General features: G+C 48.1%; 1 protein-coding gene across 7 annotated transcripts in view; it reads left to right on the top strand.

Annotated features, from left to right (window-relative positions):
- Nucleotides 1-20,708, top strand: part of ITPR1 (inositol 1,4,5-trisphosphate receptor type 1) — a 170,887-nt gene that overhangs the window by 87,934 nt on the left and 62,245 nt on the right. For 3 of the 7 annotated variants that reach the window (XM_086470519.1, XM_086470517.1, XM_086470518.1), the window contains 2 exons: nt 263-374; nt 19,318-19,450. In XM_086470519.1, the coding sequence (XP_086326645.1) occupies nt 263-374; nt 19,318-19,450 (245 nt within the window). Of the gene's footprint in view, nt 1-262; nt 375-548; nt 558-3,857; nt 3,885-14,062; nt 14,099-15,786; nt 15,838-19,317; nt 19,451-20,708 lie in introns of all 7 variants that reach the window. The other 4 variants (XM_086470516.1, XM_086470514.1, XM_086470520.1 and 1 more) reach the window with 2 other exon arrangements.

Here is a 20,708-nt window from a genome sequence, read left to right as displayed (position 1 = left end):
CCCAATTCCTTTCTGCCCGTAGTCAGAGGGCTCTGCCCGGCGCTCCCCCTGCCGGGGGCGTGCTGTTTCCTTCACAGAGTCACCGAAGCCTGTGGTAGCTGGTTAAATGTCACTCTTGAGAGAATGTTCCCAAGATTGTTGTATAGCAGCATGATAATAAAACTTGTCTGCAGCTTAAAACAATTAACTAAGATAGCCACATATATCTTATCCCATTTTTAGGATATTAGTACTAAACTGAGCTGTGATTGGTTGTTTTCAGGTTAATAAAGCATACTAAACAGCTGCTAGAGGAGAATGAGGAGAAACTCTGTATTAAAGTGTTACAGACGCTCAGGGAAATGATGACCAAAGATAGAGGCTATGGAGAAAAGGTAATGTAATTTACAGTTCATCGTTCTGTGTTAAACACTGTCTATTATTCAGTAAGGAAAATAAAATTCTCGCTCTTCCAAGCTGTGTTTTGTATGTGTAAGCACTTCTGCACTGGATCAGGAACAAAACATTTTTACTCAACTAATAACTTCAAATACAATTTGAAAGGTAAGCTTGTTTCTGTTGCTTTCCTACTTTAGACTTGCAAGTTTAAGTCTAATTCCTGCAGTTGCTGGCACTGTAAAAATACCTAATTTCGTTACCTTTTTATGAAGGATATAACCTCTTTATCTGCTTTCTGGGTCTAGGTGACTCTTCATCAGGTCACATAAACTTGCAGCAGGAGGGTATTTTATAGTTTAATTTTAACTTATATACATCTGAGTCATCATCTTGTGAATTATAGATGGAAACTGTTGTACCCGCACCCATGGGTTTGTTTTCTTTCCCTTTCCTACATAGAACTCCTTTGTCTTGTTGAGAAGAACGGATTTCTGTGAATACAGACCTGTTCTGTGTTTGCATCAGAAGAGTGTGTATATGCCCATCTGTTTGTGTATCTAGACATGTCTACAGTCCACCTCAAAATCCTAGTCGAAGGCGTATCGTGCATTTCTGAGCAACCTCGGTTGTTACCGTGCCCCGCGGTGGGTGTACAGGGCCACGTACCCTCCCAGTCAACGTGCTCATGGGCGACTGAGAACTGGCAGTTGGCCCTGGGGGGAAGCGGTGCTGCGGAAGGACGCAACTGGGAGTCCGTGCCTGGGAGCGGGTGGTGCCTCATGTCCGATCCTCGCTTGCAGTGGGGTTCAGAGGCGTTGCCTAGCGCTGGATTCACAGCGCAAAAAGGCAAAGGCTTTAGAGGTCAGACAGTTTCGCAGGGGTAAATAACCCTTTGTGGCTGTGGCTCTAGCTGCAGCCGCGAGGAAGGGAGGTGCTCTGAAGGCAGAGGAACCTGTGGCATCTCTAGGCTGACTGGCCCGCTGGCAGGTGGCACACGACCTCTCTGCTTTGGCTCGCCGAGCTGGGAACGAGGAGGACCTGGAGGAAGGAGAGCGAAAGGAGGGAGGGAGGAGGCTGCGGGCACGTGGGTGTGCACGTGCAGGCGTGGGGGCTGCTGCCCGAGCACGCCCCGCTGAGCAGGCGGCAGCGCCGTGAAGCGAGTGGGAGGCTCCTTGGAAAATGCCCCAAGGGTGGGGATGGCCGGTGCTGTGCTCCCTGCCCTCTCGGGGAACGCTCTTCCCACGTGCTGCCACGGCCTCCTGGCTGTCAGAGGGCCAGCCCACCTCCCGGCTCCTGCTGCTGCTTTGCTCTAGACCTGCAGTCCTACCTGGGGATTTCTTTTAGTTTTTTCACTTTGCAGTGTTTTTGAATAAACTCGTTGACTTGGGGGGAACGCCCTAATACGCTGCAGGAGAGAAGCATGTCTGTGTGGGCTGAGAAGGGGCGCAGGGTCGGTAGGAAAGGGGCAGCAACCGCAGGGCTCAACTTCCCTCTCAGCACCTTGTCCTTTGCTGGAGGGGGCAGTATCGTGCGCTGGGTCGTAACAGCACAAGGTGAAGCCCTGCCGAGACCTTCTGTCCTCTCCTCAAGGTCCTGTACTAAGACATCTGCGATACAGTACAAGTCTGATCTGGAAGGGAACTGGTTGTAGCCTGCAGAAGTTAGGCTGCTCCTGCAAGAGGGAGTTGGGCTAGGTGATCCTCTTTAATGAGCGTAGAGCGCTGATATTTCCTGTTGCCCAGCGCTGGGGATGTAAAAGATTAAATGTAATCTCAGATTTAGTTTTACACTTTGTTGGTACATCAGTGTACGTTCTCCTGTTAAAAACAGCCAGGAGAAGACTGTCCAAGGTCATCCTAAGTAACAGAAAGGGTGGATGATACATACTCTATGTACTATACACCAACAAAACCCAAATAAGAGCTCTGAGGGGGTGGGGTTTTTTGCCTTTAAATGCAATATGCCGCTCCGATTTTTCTAAATGGAAATCCACTTAGACTTTATTTGGGCAGCTCGGGTGAAGCAGTGTTTCTAGAAGATACAGTTAACATAACTTGCACTGTTCGGGCCATGGAGAACCCCAGAAGGTTCTGAAAATCTTCAGAGAGTAGAAAACGCATGAATTTCTGAGGCAGTAAGTCAGTTACGTAACGCAAGATAAGAATGTGCTTGCCTGTGAAGTGGATTCCCGCATACGAAACAGCAGCTGATTGCTTACAGATAGACTGCTAGTAGTAGTAGAACAGCTTTTACTGTCTGGCTGTGAGAAGCGCAATCGTATTTATTCTCCCTTGTGACTCATATAACTGTATTTAGTCACCACTTAAAAGGCAATACCTGTTGTTTTTAAAATCATTGGGGAATATTTAAAAAAAAAAAAAAAAAACCCAAAAAAAGAGAAAACCCTTATGCCCCCATTGCAAATACAGGAGTCCCTCCATACAGAAAGGTGGCAAGACTTATTCTCGTGACCAGCGTGTTGATCCCACAAGCAATATTACTTGTAGGTCAGACGTTCCCAGGATTGACAGCAGCCGCTTCGAAGTCGTGTGCAGCAGCAGAGCGCCGTGGAAGTTTTGGCACAGCGTGCGATTTTTGCTGTAATACCGTGTGGTGCTCGCTGGAACCCTGTGATTTATAAAAAGATCGTGCTCCTCCTCTCACGCTTAATCTTCCAGCGCTAATAACGAGCACCGCACCCTCGTGGCCTGGCTGCTCGTCCCTCCCGTAGGTGGGAAGCGCACGGAGAGCGCGGGGCTGTCCGCTCCCATGAGCGAAGGCCTTCGTTAAACAGCTGGGGTTCCTCTGCAGCAGGCAAAACCCGTGGTGAGAGCACAGATGTACAGAAGCTTGTGGGAAGGCTGGAAGTTTTACATATTGCTAAAGACTCCCCGTCTTGGCACGCGCTCAGGCTCGCTCCGTGATGGGTAGCATACTGTGGTAGATTTAATAGGCAGAAAACTTTACTACATTGACAGTGTAGGCTAGACCCAAGTTTTTTACTTTGCTGAAACATGTCATTCACGCGCGTCTTCCTGGGCGCCTACCAGATGATTAGCCTCCATTCTGCAGGACTTAGATTTTAAAACTCCATTTTTCTTCCCAAGCTGGAAATCCAGCCTCTGCACTCCCACTGATGCTCGCAGCTCACGCTGGGGATGACTCTTACGCCCAAGGGTGAGGTTCTTGGATCTCGGTCAGCCAGCCCGCGTGGTTTGTCACTTGGCAGAGGAACAAAGCCGGGGCGCATCCTACCTCCGAAGCTCCCTGGTGCTTCCAGCAGTGTTGGTTCCCAAACCCACCGCAGCCTGGCGCTTGCCAGCGTTACTCATGCCGACTGTAAAATACTCACGGTGGTGGATTGCAGCATGAAAGTGTTAAATGATTTATAAGATCCTAACATGAAATTCATTTGTGATTTCTCTTACTAATGCTTGCTTTCAATTCTTCCCCTTTTTTTTCTTTTTTTTTTCCGGCAGATTACCATTGAATTGGATAATGCTGAGGTTTTAATTTTATTTATCTTCTACAGTGTTGTTTCTATGGTGTTTGTATTATGAGTAGCCCTGTGATCTGTCCTGTCGTCTCTTCAGCATTTCCGATTTGTTATGCCTGTGTCAGTGACTTAGTTGAGTTTTCAGTCTGCCGTGTGTCTACGCTGGGAATAGTTAACCATAACTAATTCCATGTGTCATTACTTGGAATATTAGTCTACATGCAGTTATTTCTGGCAGTCTGGCATCATCTGGTGCCGTAGTAGATCCGATGAAGCGTAGGACCAAATCCGAGCGCCTTTGCAGCATCGGCTGCCGCGAGCGCCGTTAAAACGCCGGCAGTTAGCGCTCGGCCGCCATTGCCTCGTCGTCGATGAACAGGCTCTTCCAGCAAAGCTGTGGCGGGGTTCACGCCAGCTGGAAGAACCTGCCAAAAGCCAGCTGGAGGAGAACGAGGTGTCTCGGCTCGCTGCTGTCCCAGGGCGCGGCGCGGCTGGGAGCGGGCAGGACCGCCGAGGGTGGGTCCTTGCGCAGGGACCGTGTCGCCGCAGGAGGTGACGGTCGTGCAGCTCATCGAGGCATCTCGCTGTCCTTCCGCTCGCTTCGTAGCCACGGTTTGGGGCATAAAGCCACGTGAAGCGTTGTGAAAGCGCCGTGGTGTCACCCTGTGAAAACTACTGACTTCTGAAGCTGTTTCTCTGCGAAAAGCTTCCTACCGTCAAAAACATGGCAGTGCGGCAGCCCGGGCTGTGTTTATGCTCTGTGCGGCTGTTCTACAGGCGGAAAAGCCATATTTGAGCGAGAACTTTCAGTCTTAACTGAAATTCAGCTTTCTAAGGACTTTTAAAAGTGGCGTGTCTGGTTCGGGCACCCGCGCATGGGGTGGAGGGAGGGAGCTGAGCTGTCTCTGCTGCTGCAACTTCCTCATCCAGCTCAAAAAAACCCACGTGTGGGTGCTAAATTTGAGATTCTTTTTGCATAAATGTGTAATACTGAGAAAGTGATTGACTGGCACCTTGTTGTACTGAAATACCAGGAAAAAAAGAAATATTTTCCTCTCTGCGCTTTGTTTCCTGCATTCTCTCCCAAGCCAGCCTTTTGTTTGGAACAAAATTCAACCATTTAAAGCACTTTAAATGTTACTGCTCTTTATTCAATAGAGTAGGTAATGAAATATGCCGTAAACTTCTTTCTGTAGAACTTGTTAATTTTGATGCTGATCAGCTGAATTCACTGGGGAGACGTCATTCTGAAAACCAAATAATATATTCAAGGACCTTGCCTGTTGAAATGAATTTGAAATCTGAACCATTGGTCACAAAAATAGACCCAGAAGTGTAACATCGCTCCGGGCTGGGTCGGAGGGTCTTTTCTGTTCAGCAGGGCTTTTAGGGGAGGGAAGGAGCAGAACTCCTCACCAGAACGAGATGGAGTTGTGGCTTTTTTGGGTTGTTTTTAACCTAGCCTCTGCCTGGGGGGTGCTGCAGGTCAGTGCCATCACCGTCATCCTGGCGTGCGCTGGCGTCCCCTCGCCAGGCAGAAGGTCCAGCCAGGGTCTGAGCTTCTTTTCCTAAGAAAAACGTCACGCGTCTCCCGTCGCCAGGTTCAGCTTCAACGAAAAGCTCTTTATCAGAAAACCCTCAGCTAGGCTCGCCCTGCTGTTTGTCGGTAGAAATTCTCTCCTCTTGGCGTGCCCTTCCCGTTCACATGCGCAGAAGTTAGGTGGGATGGGTAGGACATGGGCAGAGAGCGAGGGATTTGGTCCGAAGGACAGCATTTTGTGTGGCACAGGTCCTTTTACTGCACTGCTGCTGTTGCCTCTGATATCTTGGGTGCATCTCCGAGCTCCCCACCAAAGTTTTGATATTGCAGAGTTACAGAGGTGCTGTGCTGTCTGACCTCTGGTGCCATTATTTCCTCTTTCTCTATAAACCAAGATTTTTTTGCCCCTCTTACCTGTACGCACCAGCAGCATGCTCTGGTTTTTGGGAAGTTAATCTGTAGCACGTGAGCGTCTCCATCCAGCGCGAGACCCCTTAGATTGTGTGGTGCTACAGCTTCCCAGAGCAGCACATATATATATATATATAATTTTATCTCCAGAACAGCACATACATATATATATTTATATATAATTTTATCTTGGAGAAACTTCAGACAGAAACCTGAATTGTTTAATTGCAGATTAAGTCATAATATGAAACTCTTTCCCCTTCAGTTTCTGGCTGTAACGTGCTGTCTTTGCCTGCAATAAATCAGCCGGAGCGTGCGGAACAATTTAGGATTTGGTCTGGAGGCTGCAGAGGAGGAACTTTATTGCTCCTCAACAGAGCAACTGCGTGGAGGGAGCAGGTGTGTTATAACCACCAGCCGTGAGCACGGGCTGCGTATAGAAAGGGGCTTGAACCACTGACAAGTCTCAAAGGAAATCCTAGGGTTTCCTTCCCCCCCCCCCCCCTTTCCCTTGTCAGCCCTGGAGACTGTGAATGTTTAGAGCAACGAATACAGAAATCTCCATTATTAGTAAAACTATTAACTTCCTTTTCTGTCAAACCATGCACAGCTTAGTTTTCCTGATCAGCTGAAATGCTTCTGACTCCCTCAGGGTAAAACTCCATTAAAGTAACTGTCTTATGGCATGATTTCATAATATTTATGTGATTTATGTACAAGTTGCTTGTATGCATAGGTTGGTTTATGTATCTTAGTTGCTTACTGCAAGGTAATTTCAGTGAGTGGTGGATCCAAATAATACAAGATACTGAAAATGCCAGGAGGTCCATGTGTTTGTTACTGAGGAGTTGTGCTAGAAAATGGGCATTACAGTCCCCCTTAACGTTTTTGTGAGTGAAGAAAGGGAGTGCCCTTAGAACGGGGTGAATAATGCTGGAATTCACCTCGGTGGTAGGAAATCCCCCGCGGAACAGGAAGGATGGTGAGTCTCTGACCCGAGCGCAAGGTCGGCTGCACCCCTGGCGAATGCCTGCCCGAGCCCCTGGGGTGTCTGCAGCGCTGGAGGAGCGGTGTGGAAATGGAGGGGAGGGGTAGGACGGGGTAATGCTGTGGGCCTAGTTCACGTGGTTCTACTGAGGGGCTTATGGGGAATTCCCATTTTGTTGGAAATGAGGGATAGGCAGGCACTGGAGGTTTCCAGGGAGAAGCGGTGCAGTGTGGTGTGCATTTGCAACATCTCCTACTGTGGTCTGAGGACCGTGATCCGGTCTGGCAGAAATATGGTGATGGCATCTTTAAGCTCTTGTAGATGGTTATTTTGGGGCTGTACAGCATTCACTGCTGTGGCAGGATTCGTGTAACAGGTTTTGCTTCTGGGGACAAAAATTAGGACACGCTAAAATTGAGAGTCATCTTGCAGTTTTTCCAAAATGTTCAGGTTCCTCTAAACTGGTAAACGTGCACAGACCTTTGGGCTGGGGGCTGCTTAAGACCAGTATTAAAATAAAGACCAGAAAGAGTATCTTCAAAGATAGATGAAAAGCACCATTTGTTTTGATAGAAAACCAAAACCATCAGAAACTGTGAACCATTTTGCACCTTATTTGCACCTTCCTTGCAGCATGGTTGTGGTGGTCTTGTCCTGGTCTTGGGGAGCTGTGTGCTCAGAGCTTGCCTTCTGGTTTGCATTGGGGCTTCTGTTTCTCTGGCTCCACGGGCTCTCCTGGAGCGTCGGGCGGGCGTTAGGAGCTGAAGGCGTCTGACTCGAGCTGAAGAGCTAAGTAGGGTGGTCTTAACCTCTGGCTCTGTGCAGGTCTCTCAAATAATCAAGTAGAAACCCCCAAGGCAGGGCCATGGCGAGTTGCCTAGAAAAGCCCTTGGGCTGAGTCTCTGTTGATCCACTGCTTACTGGGCTGGAACTGGTGTAATCCTGTTCTTGATGGAGCTGTTGACTTTGCTGGTCTCTCAGAGAAGAGGTTCAGGACCAAGGTAAATTTTTCTCGAGCTCCATCAGGTGTGAATCCTCACACAACACTGATAACTAAACCCTGGTTGTAATTAGACACAACAGCTTAATTTTAATTCAGTCCGCACCCCGCTAAAAAGTCAAGTCATGATACAAATGCAGATCTTTACGCTGTTTCACAACTCCAGTGGGGATGGTGAGCTCCACCATGGGTTCCCTGCGGTCCAGGGCAGCTCAGGCAGCACAGCTCCCTCCCTGCTGAGGCATTTCTGTTTGCGACGCGACGTTCCCGTCCACTCTCCTTGGTCCAGAGAGCTGTTTGGGGACGCGGTGGCCCAGTTTCCACCCGCAGTGCGAGTCTTGGGCACCAAAATGTATATGTCCTAGAGAAACACATTAATATTTTATGGACTAAGAAGGCGAGAAGTGTCAGTGCTGACCTGCAGGTGGCATGCTGAGGATGCTGAATGTGCCTGGGAGATGTCCTACTTATTCTTCTTTTTTTTTCCCCCCCCTTCCCTTTTTCCCCCCTCCCAGCCACATTGCAGTGAGCAGCTCCGCTGGGCACCTGCCAACATTCAAGCAGCAGTTACATAAGAACAGCTATTTTTCCTGGAATTTGGGCCCGCTGCTGATGTGTGACCTTCAGCAGTAATTGCCAATAAACGCGGTGGCGATGTTTACAGTCACCGTGGGCCGTGCCGGGGCGGTTGGCCCCTGAGCCAGCGCCGGCGGCTGCCGCGTCTGTGGGGCTGCTGCCGCTTCCCGGTCCCGTACGTTGGATCTGGATTTCATTTTCCTGGGTGAAGAGGGGGTGCTCTGCTGCTCCCGTCCCCTGCGGGGCTGGGGCAGGGGCCAGCAGACACCGAAACGACCAAATCCAGCAAAACTGCTATCAGCACCCAGAGTTTCCCTTGTAATTATATTGTCTTTTTTTAGGATCTGGAGTTAAAAAAGCTGAATTAAGTAAAACCCCGGGGGTTTTTTAGTTGTTGTTGGGGGTCTTTCTATTTTTGTTCAGTAACAGCACTTCTTATGCAGGTGATAAAACGGCATCCAGCTAAAATACACCTGCAGACCCACTCAATCTAGTTTTGGCAGGGGAGTTTCACCTCTTCAGTTTGGTCTTGAGGTTTCAAGTAGGTGAAAAGGGAACTGAAAATCCTGGTTCAAGGGGACTGACTGAATTAACCTTCTCAGTGCTCTTTATCAGTGATAAACTAAAACTGGGAGGGCTGAATAAGGTGCAAAATGTGTGCTATTTTGTGCATCTTCTGACTGGGATTTTATTAACCTGTTAAGAGCTGGAGATATGCACTTACAAATTATTCTCCGTGTAGAGAGAGCTTACTCCACAGTCATTTCTCACTTAGACAGTGCTTCACTTGTTATGTCTCAAGCAGAGGAAATGCAGGATCTCATAAATTTTTGTGGGCTGCCTTATATTTTTTTCCCTTCAGAAATCCTGCAATCTTTGGACCATTTTTATTGCATGAACTGGAATGGGTGAGCTCTTTGGAAAAGGGGACTGGAACATTTCTTATAGTTATTTGTAACCAAAAAAAATAATAGTTATACCATCTCCCTAGTTAATTAAAACTGCTAATACAGAATTTGTAGTGAAGATAGTTGTTACTCTCTGCAGTTACTGTAAAAGACCTGCAAGACTGAGGATTTAAAGAGCAGCGAGTGATTGCACTCCGCTGAAGGTCAGCAGCATATGGGAGACTGAGGTCTCTCAGTCCAGGAAAGCCCCAGCCCAAGTAAAACATGCTTTCTGAACCGAAAACTGTGGAAAATGAGAGAAGGCGTGCCTGTAGGCAGATCTCTGTGACCTTTCAGTGTCGGCACTGGCTGCCCTTACGCCAGGTTTCCCACCTCATCGTCTGGCAGGGCGCTAAGGCTGCAAATTCACCAAGATAAGGGGGGGGGAGATGACCCACGTTTAGCCACGTCCCTGACCTGGGTGTGTGCTGCAGCGGGGAGGGTGTGTAAGTGTGTGGTTGCTGCTCCATCACCCACTGGTGCGAGCTGGGGGGCTGCTTCTGCCCGCCCCCATAAATCCCATATGTCTTCTGCGAGGGCTGGGAGAGGACCTGTGCCAGGACAAGGTGCTGCTGCACGTCTCCTGCTGCTGCTTCGTTTGTGCAGGTGGGAGATCCTCCAAAATCACTAAAAATACACTTCTCAGCAACTTTGATGCAGGTCTGTACAACGGTAAGCGATAACGTGGGAAGTTTGTCAAAGCAGTTTGGTGCTCTTGGTTCCCAGTTACTCCCCTCTGCCCTGAAACTTATCCGTAGCAAGTCAAATGCGTCTTTGACAAACACCTACGTATCATCTGCAGAGGCTAGAAATTTCCTATCCAAATTTTTTCTCAGCTCTGAAAGGTAGCAGCGTTGGCCTTACAAAGGAGACTTGGCAAGCAGGTAACCCACGTGGAGTTTTCTGGTATTATTGAAGAGTTGTGAAGGACAGCGACGTAATTTGTGCTCTAGTCTGTTGTCATGAATCAGACTCGGGGATGCTTTTGCTGTGTGTCTTTTAGGAAACAACTGTACTGAATGTATTTCGAAGAGAAAAGAGGTGAAATTCAGAAAAGGGAGGAAGAAGTGGGAAGGGACTTCCAGGACTCTTATCTAAACAGCCAGTCCCACTGGAGCTGCAGCTGATAGGGGAGATGGTAATGCAGGAGCTGAGGCAGAGGGCAGCGGTTGCAGAGTAATTTCTGTCTACGATCTTCAGTTCTTTGCATCTGGACATACAACCTAGCTGTCAAAAGCTTAACGTGAGCTTTGGCTGGCTGACTCTGTAGTTGTGGTTTTCCCCTTCCTCTTTTGTGCCAAATCTCTCCCCCCACCACCCCGGTAATTAGATGCCCTATGCAGGGAGTTGGTTTGGTTCCTGAATTCACAGATTTTTGAGACCGGAGGGGACTGCTCAGTAATTTAACCCGACTTCCTGCGCCGCGCAGGGCAGCTCGGTTCTCGCCATTGCTTCTCTACCGAGTCACATCGATTTAATTTCACTAAGCTTCCTCAGAATGCTCAGTGTTGGTCTTGAAGACCTCCCAGGACAGATGTCAGTTTACTGTTGCCTTGCACCACCTAGTCACCTTCTTGCCCAGTTTAGAGGAGTGTTTGGAAAAAGCCCTAAAGGAGTTTGGCTCAAACTACCCTAAATGTGGTAGTTTGGCCTCGGCCTGTGGAAGTGAAGGAGTCTGAGGTTCAATCCTTTGAACTCGGAGATGGCCTGAAGTGGAGGAGGTTTGTGCTTGTAATTGTGCTGGTTTGTCCATTATTTTGCCAAAATTCTAACGTTTGGTGAGGCTGAGGAGAAAAGGATCAGGCTCAAACATGCAGGTTTTTGCCATAAGACTGTTTCACACCCGTTTGTAACGTGACCATACGAGATGTTTTCTGTCCTGTTTTGCTGAAGCCACTGTCTGGAGGAGACCCAGTCTATGTGAACTGGAATCTCCACCTGCCTCTTAAATGCATTTCAAGAGTTTTCAGTGCTCAGTTTTCTGGATTTTTATTACATAGTTGAGTTGGGGAAAAAAAAAAAATAGTGAGGAAAGCGATCCTGAGGCTTTAAACCTGAATGAAAATCTTTCTGCATTTCCTCAAACCATTTCTACTTTTTTTATCCACAGTGCTAGTTATTTGAATTTTCTGTGAAAGACAGGATTAGACAACTTTCATCTTGATTGTTAATTTGAAAGCAAATGAAAGTAAAACTTTCATACTTTCCTTAAAATCATAAAGGAAAAGGACTGAAACCTCTTCCATATCCCCTAAGTTGAGATGTAATGAGTTCACGCTTGAGCTGTCACTCGCTTTGGTGGTTTTTGAGGTGGATCCCTCCACTGTTGAGTCAGATAAAGACCCTTCTGGGAAACACACGTAGTCTGCGTTGGGGAAGTGGATGCTAGAAGCATTACGGTCACCAGCAGGTCAAAGAAATTCTAATTCTCCTATTACGGCTAATGACGAGCGGTTTATTTGCCAGCCTTGCGGGGATGGAAGCTTCAAAGGAAGACGGAGTTTTGCACAGCAAGTTGAAAGGAACTTTTGCTACCGCTAGCAGAAAGTAAAAACGTTGTACTCTGACCCTACCACCCCCTACGTTCCAGTCGGAAAGCTGCCCGCTGTGTCCGTGGCGCTCACCCGGCCACCGTTGGGTATTTGACAAATGTGCCCCTGCCCCCTAAAGCCATCACTTTCCTTCCAGGTGGAGAGCTGAGGTGTGCAGAGACACAAGAAATGCAGCAAAATTACTACTTCAGTCTACTCTCCCGCCCTGTTCAATCCTCCGTGTGAAGCATAAGCTGATACTTGGCTGTTGCAGCACCCGGGTCAGTGCAAAGTGTAGCACAGGAACTACAGCTTCAACCCTTTTTGACTCAAAGAATAACAATTTTAGTACTTGAGGTTTATATTCTTACTGAAAGATTGCTGAAGGCCGTGCTTATTTGGACTGATCCATCCGAGCATTGCCATGGGCAGTAGCTTTTGCTTGCAGATGAGTTTGTGGGGCTGGTTCGAACATGCTGATCTATTTATACATGCTGTCTCTGCTACAGTGGGAAGGCACAGGAATTTGCTAGCTAGAATATCTGCCTTTTTCTTCTCCAATTTCAGCTGGAAAGATCAAACTAATTTCATGCTGATTCTTTGTCTGTGCTGGTTTTCGGCCCCAAAACGTACACATTTGATTGATTTGGGGTCATGGTGTAAGCCTGGCAATAAGGAAGCTTTCACTGGGAATCCAAAGTCCAGTGCATTATCTTGTGGCAGTCGTGTCCGCTTGACCTGCCAGCTTCAGTCCCTCCTTCGCTGGAAGGAAGGTCCCTAATTTCCCTTTACAGGGGAATATGCATAATTCCCCTGCTGCTGCTAAGAAAGGAGGGATTTTTTTGCTTTGCTCTGAAGCAAGTTGTGGAGACGGCGTCTGCAACCAGAACAATGTGCCCAGACTGCCTAATGACTTGATACGGCGTTTCCAGCGCCCAGCCGACGAGCAGCAAGGGTGTACAGGGCGGCTGTGCAGGAACTGTGTGTTCCTCTGCATAAATGAGGTTCTTCCTGTTAACTTTTGATCCTCTGGCTTAAATAGTCCCTGCTTCGGTTTGGCCAAGGGAGAAATGGTTTGCATGCTTGTGAAGTGTCCAAGAGGGGTGACAATGCAAGGAAACGGTGTACCAAGGGCCGTGTGAATTAGCCAGGAGGAAAGTCTATTAGGAGGAGAACGGGGAACGATTCTTCCTGGCCAAGGAGCCCCTGCCCACGGATCGCCGCAGGGGAAGCGCTCGCTCCTCTGGCTCCTTCTTGGGAAGCCGAGTCTCCCCGTATTTCGACGTCTGGATCCCGTGTCCTTCCTCTCCCGTTGCTGTGCGTTTCCTAGGCTGCAGCAGACGTTAGGTTAAAATACCACGGTCGTTTTCCCAGCCCATGCTTGATTTGTCTGTCTAGTTCGTGTGCCCTCCAGGCAGACACGGACAACGGGTGGCCGACTTCATTTGGTATTGCTGCATCATCGTCGTCTTATTTCTTAGTGTCTGTTCCTGAGAAGTTAACTCAATTTATCCACGATTAAGTAGGCAGTTCCATTTGAATGTTTAGGTCTCTGTTGTATGTCTAAGCTCTACTAGATATGAAAGTTGCTTGTCTTCATCTGTTTCAATGGGATGATCAGCATTTTAAATTTGGAAAGCTGTCACCATTGAGCCTTTTATTTCATCGCTCGTGTTTGGTGCTGTATCACCTATCTTTTATCTCAAGAAATGGGTGTTTATAAATGAGAATCCACCAAAAGCATTATTTTAAGCTAACATAGTAAGGCTCCTGCCTTTCTGTGACATGCAGCCCTGCCTTCCTCCTCCTCCTCCCCGCTGGGGACGGGTGTGCTGCCTTCAGCCTCTGCGAGTCGCAGATCCTGGACCGAGCAGGCTGCCCAGAAAAGTGCCTTGCTGCATCGCAGGCCTGCGTGCACCTGCAGCTGAAGGTTTTTGTTCATGCAAAGTAGTTTGGGATGTTCAAAGGCTACCTGCTAAATTTTCAAAATGTAGCCCTTTTAGGGGCTGGCCGGGTGGGTGGGAGGGTGTAAACAGTAATTATGGCTGTAATTCATTTGTGCTGATTCAGCTGAAGTCAAGCGCTTTGCTAGCTCCCTTCCCCTAAGTGTTGACCACTAGATTTTGTTGTTGTTGTTGTTGGGATGAAAGATTCTTGAAGAATGACTAATTTTTCTGCGTTTTACTTTCAACTAGCTGCCGCAACCTCCCGAAACGGAGAGCTCTGTAGAGGTGTGTCACCCACCTATATTTGTACAACAGGCAAATATTGGTGTTTTGAAGTAGTCCTAGTGGAGTGTCTTGTTGGTAAAAACCCTGTGAAATGTGTGTTCCTGCGTGGTGCTAGACAGCGAAAAATAGATTTGTTGAAGTCCTTTAATCCGATACAGCCTCAGCATGATAGTCCAAAAATACACGAAAGCATGTAAACCAGTCCCAAATCTATGTTCCTAGACAGAGTAAGGAGCCCAAAGGACAAGCGTTTTAACCAGTCCAAGGTAGCGCAGGTCTTTCAGCTGTTGCCTTTTAGTTTTTAAGGGAGGCAATATTTGAAAAGTCCCTTCTCAAATCCCCCTGCATTAACAAAATGAGACTTCATTTCTCTGGCTCTTAATGCAGAATTTACGTTTCTCCTTGTCTCACATATTTAAAAAAATTAGTAAGGAAATGGAAGTGTCGGAAGAAGTTAGTGGAAGCTTCATAATCCCAGAGCAGCTAGATGTCCCATTTAAAATGGCACAGTCAAGCAGTTAATGGTCACTTCAGATCTTCAAGGTTACCAGCTCTATCGTGAATTGGGTATGTAGGCACATTTCCCTGATGAGATACCCCAGCATCGGTTTGCATAAGGTGGATTATTTGCTGAAATGAAGACATAAGAATTCATGAAATCTCAAATTCTGTTGGAATTAATGGGACATCCACAGATGGCATGGGTAGATTGTACAACTGGGTACTGTATCGGTGCAAACCTAACTGAAACCACATGGAAGGCTAAATCTAGGAGAGTGTCGATATTCTAAGCTATATAAATAGGAAGTTTATAAATAGTTTTGAAATCATGAAGGAAAAAAATGCCGTTTGTAGTGGTTTAGACCTTGTATTTGTAGTTTTTGTGGAATAGTGTCTAAATGTAAACTGAAAGTCTGAGTGGTCATAGAATGACTTTGAGATGTTTGGGAGACGGCTCCTGGTCCCTGTACAGGGCGGTTGTTCCTACTCATGTTCGGAATGTTTTAAAGCAGCAAAAACTCAACGTACTTCAGGTTTACAAAGTGGAAGTTCCACTCCTGAAAATTTGCTTCCTTGAGATACTTAATACCTGAAATAAGAGAGATTTAATTTGGAAGTACGCACACGCTGAGGGACTTTTGTTCAGTAAACCGGCGAAACCCCCCTGAAGTCCCTGGCATTGGAAGGGAAATCCCGCAGGTTTTGTCAGAGGCCCTCCGCAGTCTCAAAAGAGCTTCACTGACCACGGCCAGACCTGTTGAGTACCTGCCCTTCCCCCAGAAGTCTGCTGTGTGTAGTGGGACGGGGCGTTCGTCTTGGGGGGAAGGGGGGGGTGTGTATCTGTGTCTATGTGTGCATGGGCATGCATGGTTTGAGTTCCTAAAAACTCGTGTGTGTTGCTGGTAACTGTAAAATTAGACAGACTCGGTGTTTTCTTTGACTCCATGAGAATGCGCTGGCATAGGTGCATGCCATGGTGGTCTGCTGGGGGGTGGCAGAGCAGCCTGGTTAAGTCCTGCCAGAGCTAACTGAGGGCAGATGTCCTGTTCAGATAGCCTGTCAGTCGGCCTTCCTCATCTCCCCCCTTGCTTTCAGCTGTCACTTCCCTTGATATTTTCCGTGGGTGCAAAGATGTCAGTGTCTCTTTAGTGTTGTTCTGCTTTAAAATGAAATTTCTGCACGCACAGCAGGAGCTTGATCAAAGTCTACCACAGAGGCAACTGGAGGATCATAGAAGGGTATGTACAGCAGTCAAGCACGCTCAGAACTAATCCTCTACCTTTTCCTTTTGAACAGTGAAGCGTAAGTCACGTAAGAACCTTCTGTGCTTGACGGCTTGTTGTCGGTCTCTTGGGAAATCTAAAATGATCGGCCGCGCTCGCAGGGTGCTGGAGCGCCTTCGCTTGCGTTGCGTGGAAGGGGCAAGTGCTTGGCTGCGCTGAATTTTAAACCTCAGGTCCTGGTCTAGGCTGTTCACGCTTTCAAAGCCGCTCCCCTTTGGTGGCGATGGCACGATTACGAAGCGAGATTCCTCGGCGCTTGGGGAGTTTGCCCGCTTTGGCCACACCTCCCCGTTCGTAAACAGCCAAGCTGCAACGTCAACCTCCTTCATACGGTTCTCGATTTCTTCTGCTCTTGTAGCTGGGAACAGAACAGCGGCAACTTAGAACTGCTTCACGCCTAAATACCGTTAAAGATTCTCTGGTTTGAAGTTTATAACGGGGGTTTGGTGTCACTTAAAACAGAGGTGTGTATTGCAGCTGCTTTACCGATACAGGTACAGCAAGGCCTGTGTGCTGCTTACTGTTAGCTTACCTTGGCGGTGAACGCAGACGAAGCGGAACGCTGCTGGGTTCTTTTTTTTTCTAGGTAGCATATTTGATTTTTCTTATTGCCGCCAAACATCTGATATTTGTTTGCATACTGTACGCATCAAAGTGGTGTACAACAGTAACAGGATGGTTAAAGAACTGTGCCGGAGCCAAGCATTGCAGCTGAATTAATTATAACGTTTCTTAAATACCACTTATTTTTTTTCTCCCCTCTGCTTTGATCACATACTCATATAGTCGTTAGCTAACGCAGTGGGTTCGAATACTTTCGTAGGAAACGGAGTTTTTCTTCCCAGTTAGAATTTGAAACGCTGGTGAATGCGGATTGCCAAACCTCCAAAACGGTGGACCAGCCCGCTCTCAGACTCGAAACAACAAAGGCTCGATACGTGTTCCCACTTGTGTTTTCTGGTTACTTGTCCTGTTTTGGATACGCTGCTCCTACAGACAACAGAGGTGCTGCAGGCCTGTCCTCAGAGCAGCAGCTCCCGGGGAGGTCTCTCCACTCACCCCAACTCTTTTGCCCGTGGAATAGAAGTTGCCCTCTGCTCCATAGTGGACCAGAAGGAAAGTCTAGAGACAACTCCAGGAGCTGTAGGAGGAGGTGGAGTTTACTCAACAGCAGTTCTTGTGGTTCATGTGTGGTGTTACCTTGTAGTAAGTAGTAAAAATGACTGCTTTTATTGCCCGTTGATGTAACGACTGCCAGGGAGTTTAACAGAAGAGGAAGAACGTAGTGTGGGAACTCCATTGTAACTTGATTTTTGGCGTAGGGCTTATATGGGTATCAAGTCGCCTTTCTAATCAGTAGACGTGTAGAAGGAAGAGGTAGTTAGGGGTTTTTTTGTCTGGCTTGGCCTTGTTCTGTCATGTAGCCTTCCTTACCTGCCAGACTGGGAGCAGAGAGATGGTTATAGCACTACATCATGTACTGAACCCTCTCATGTCGCTGTCAGTCAAAGTAGCTCGCCTGGGATGAGACTGTGCTTGAGCTTTTGAATTGAGTCTCATGCCTCTCATACATGTTCAGTCTTAGACCCAAGAGGTGATAGGAAGCCCCTTGGAAAAGTGCTCATCATCTTTACTGTTGATTCTGAAGTAACTTGGCCTTTTTTTTTTTTTTTCTTTTTTTGGGGGGGGCTTTTGGAAGCAGCTGGTTGGAAAGCTCTTTTCATGGTTGGTTTTTTTTTTTGTCTCCCTGCCGCTTCCCCCGTCCCCATCTGATGCCATAAAATGCAGCTCCTGCGCTGCGGCTTTCACACTGATAATCTACAGGAACAGTTTTTAATCTGCTAAATCATCGTGACGGGAGCAGACGGCGGGAGCCCTGACGTTGGCACCAGCCTTGCGGGGAGGGCAGCGATCCCTGACCAGCTGCAGGCAGGCGTTGGGCTTCTCTGCTTGGGAGTGATGTCTGAAATTTGGTAAAGGGCTGTTTAGCATCCAGACAGGTTTTTGTCTTTCCAGTGCATTGGGCTATAAGGATTTCTCTAAGCTGTGTATCAAAAGCAGTGTGGCTGCGGCAGTGCAGGAGTCTCGTGTGAGCCAACGAATGCACATTCACGCTGCTCTGTTCGCCTGTTTGTGCTTTAAAGGCCTCTTGTGACGGTTTGAGTAAGGCTTCACTTGTGTGACAGCTAGTGTAGTAAACCTCGTGGTTAATGGCAGTTTGAATCTACAGTCAGACAACTAATTTTATCTGAAATACATCTGAAAATCAGTGTCAAGAACTAATTTTATCTGAAATACATCTGAAAATCAGTGTCAAGCCCTTGTTTCGTGAATGGAGATCGAGGTACTTGAGTTCATCCTGACAGATTTTTAATAGGAAATTATTCTTGGCTAGATCGGTTTTTATTAATTTTTTTAATCCCCAGAAAAAAACCCTTCCTCCCCGTTCTCAAACACCGTCTCAGGCTGGTACTGCTGTAACCCCAGCACGCTGCCTGTAGCAGAGCAGTAGCTCCCGGTGAAAATAACCACCCGTTTTCCCCTCTGCACAAAGACCTGTTAATCCAACTGCGGTGTTTGTGTGTCTGCCCGTTGCTGGCAGTACCAGCAGCTCCGAATTACTGGGAATTCCTGTAAGGCCTCCAGCGAGAGCAGCGCGGGGGCTGCAGGTTGGCGTTCGACCTGGGAGGTGCTTTGGTCTCCTCCGGCCTCCGCTGACGGCAGCAGCACGTGTTGTGCGGGGACGTGCCGGGCGCTCCCCGGGGCGCGGGGTGTCGGGGTTATCTGAGGACCGGTGTCCCTGGGCTCATGTGCTCGGATGCTGGCTGCCGGCGTGACCGGGCGGCTGGGGCGGCTGCCAGCAGGGACGCGGGGAACAAAGAGCCGGGATGCGGCGGGGATCGCTCGGGTTTCCGCTCGGCGGCTGACAGCGTTAGATCGCATCAGTTGCTGACGGAGGGAGAACAGCGTGTCCCTGTAACGTGGGTGAAAGGGAAGAATAGGGTAGGTTTGAGAAGGTGGGATTGCTCACTCACAAAGCCATTTCTAATGTCACTTTTCCTCTAATCCTCTTCATTTTGTGCTGGTGCCGTGCAGGTGCATCTTTTTTACATTTGAGACTGAGACAATAGATCTTCATTAAAAAAAAAAACCCTCTCTTTGAGAATAAAATCTGTCTGGAAAGCTTTACACAAAAACTGAACTGTAGCTGTTTCTGGGAGCCTGTAATCTTATTTGAGCCCCCCCCTCCCCGGGTGTCCCTGCCCAAGCACATCAGGAGGTGCTCGGTGGATTTTTCCAAATCTCCAGGGTTTCGGTTCCCCCTCCCTCCCTGCGAGCAGGCTAATGGTAACAGCAGCCCGCTTGCCGTGAGCGTTGCTAGCTTGTTTGTCCGTTAAGCTCACGTCATGATTTCGTTATCCTCTTTGAATCAAGGGTGAGGCACTCAGGCAAGTTTTGGTCAACCGCTATTACGGCAACGTGAGACCGGCGGGACGGCGCGAGAGCCTCACCACCTTCGGCAACGGCCCCTTGTCCGCCGGAGGCGCCAGCAAGGCCGGGGCAGGAGGTAGGACGTGCTCCCGCTCATCAGCGGTTCGTGTGATCTGCCCTGCCACGTGCTCTGTGTCTGTGTCTGCCAAACTGGCGTCTTACAGGGGAAAGAGGGTTTTTTTCCCCACTACTGTTCTGTTCTATGAAATTCTGTTCTATGAAATCCCCGTAAAGAGGAAACTATCCACATGGACGGGGAAGAAGTCCTGCTTGCATGTCACTCCCGGCTTTAGAAACTCCACCGTGTTTTAAGGATCCCACTTCAGGCTGAGCGGAGCATCGCTCTCCTGTCTCTAATCATGTCAGCTGCTTTTTCCTCGTGCGGATGAGAGCGGTGGTCTTTTTCTCCTGAGCACGTTTGAGAAAGTACTTTAAAATTCAGCACACAGAGTTTTTTATACTTTCCAGAGACTATCTTGGGTTGGCTTGAATTTTGTGACTTTGCTTTGAATGAGTGGACTTGGCAAACCTGATCAGTTCAGTAGTTGCAATATTTGGGAAACGTGCTCCTAAGGATGTCAAATTATTGTCCGTATCTGAAACAAAACCATTTCATTGTATTGCAGAGAGATTGAGGGGTAGGATGAGCAAAAATTTGGTTTGAAGTCAGTTATAAAGTGCACTTTAATTTGAGGGCATTGCTAAAAAAAGTCAATGATGTCAAGCACATCTTATCAAAACACAGTTCAGTGGGTTTTGCCTCTTCCAAATAAAGACAGTGGGTAATCCTGTTGAAAGCAGGCCCGATCAGAAACAAGAAAAAAAAAAAACCTATTTCCCCCTATTTTCTGAAGTTCGCATATATTTCCTTTGTCCTTGTGTTGCGCTGCCTACTGCCATACTCCTCCACGTCCGAAAGCATCGGCTTTGCCATCCTCTGGAATTTGTCTTGCCTTTTCTCCATCCCCTCCCTGGTCCTGCGGAGCCTCTACCTCTCTTTGCATCCCTGAATCCACACTGGTTCCAGAATCCTCTTCCAGTACACCAGCCCTCTTCCCAGTTTCTGCTGCTAATGAAGGCAGTGAGCGTTTCCCCCCGGCAGCCCAGGCTGTCCTCCCTGAGGACGCCACCTCCTGCCCTCACACACATTAAAGCGATGTGAAGTGCCCGTCTTAGAACGTGCCCCATCGGCGCTCAACGTTACAAACTCTGCCTTGCAGAAGCGCTGGGAGCCGAGTTCATTGCTGTTAGTAAATGCCCGCGCGTCGTTCGGGGTGGGTTAATAATTCAAACCAGAAGGGAGCTGCCATCACCGGAGGGCGGTGGGGGTTGAA

Source organism: Leptosomus discolor, chromosome 9, assembly GCF_034619465.1.
Source record: "Leptosomus discolor isolate bLepDis1 chromosome 9, bLepDis1.hap2, whole genome shotgun sequence".
Taxonomy (NCBI): Eukaryota; Metazoa; Chordata; class Aves; order Leptosomiformes; family Leptosomidae; genus Leptosomus; species Leptosomus discolor.
The sequence above is the reverse complement of the archived record's forward strand: the minus strand, read 5'-3'. Positions and strand labels throughout refer to the sequence as shown.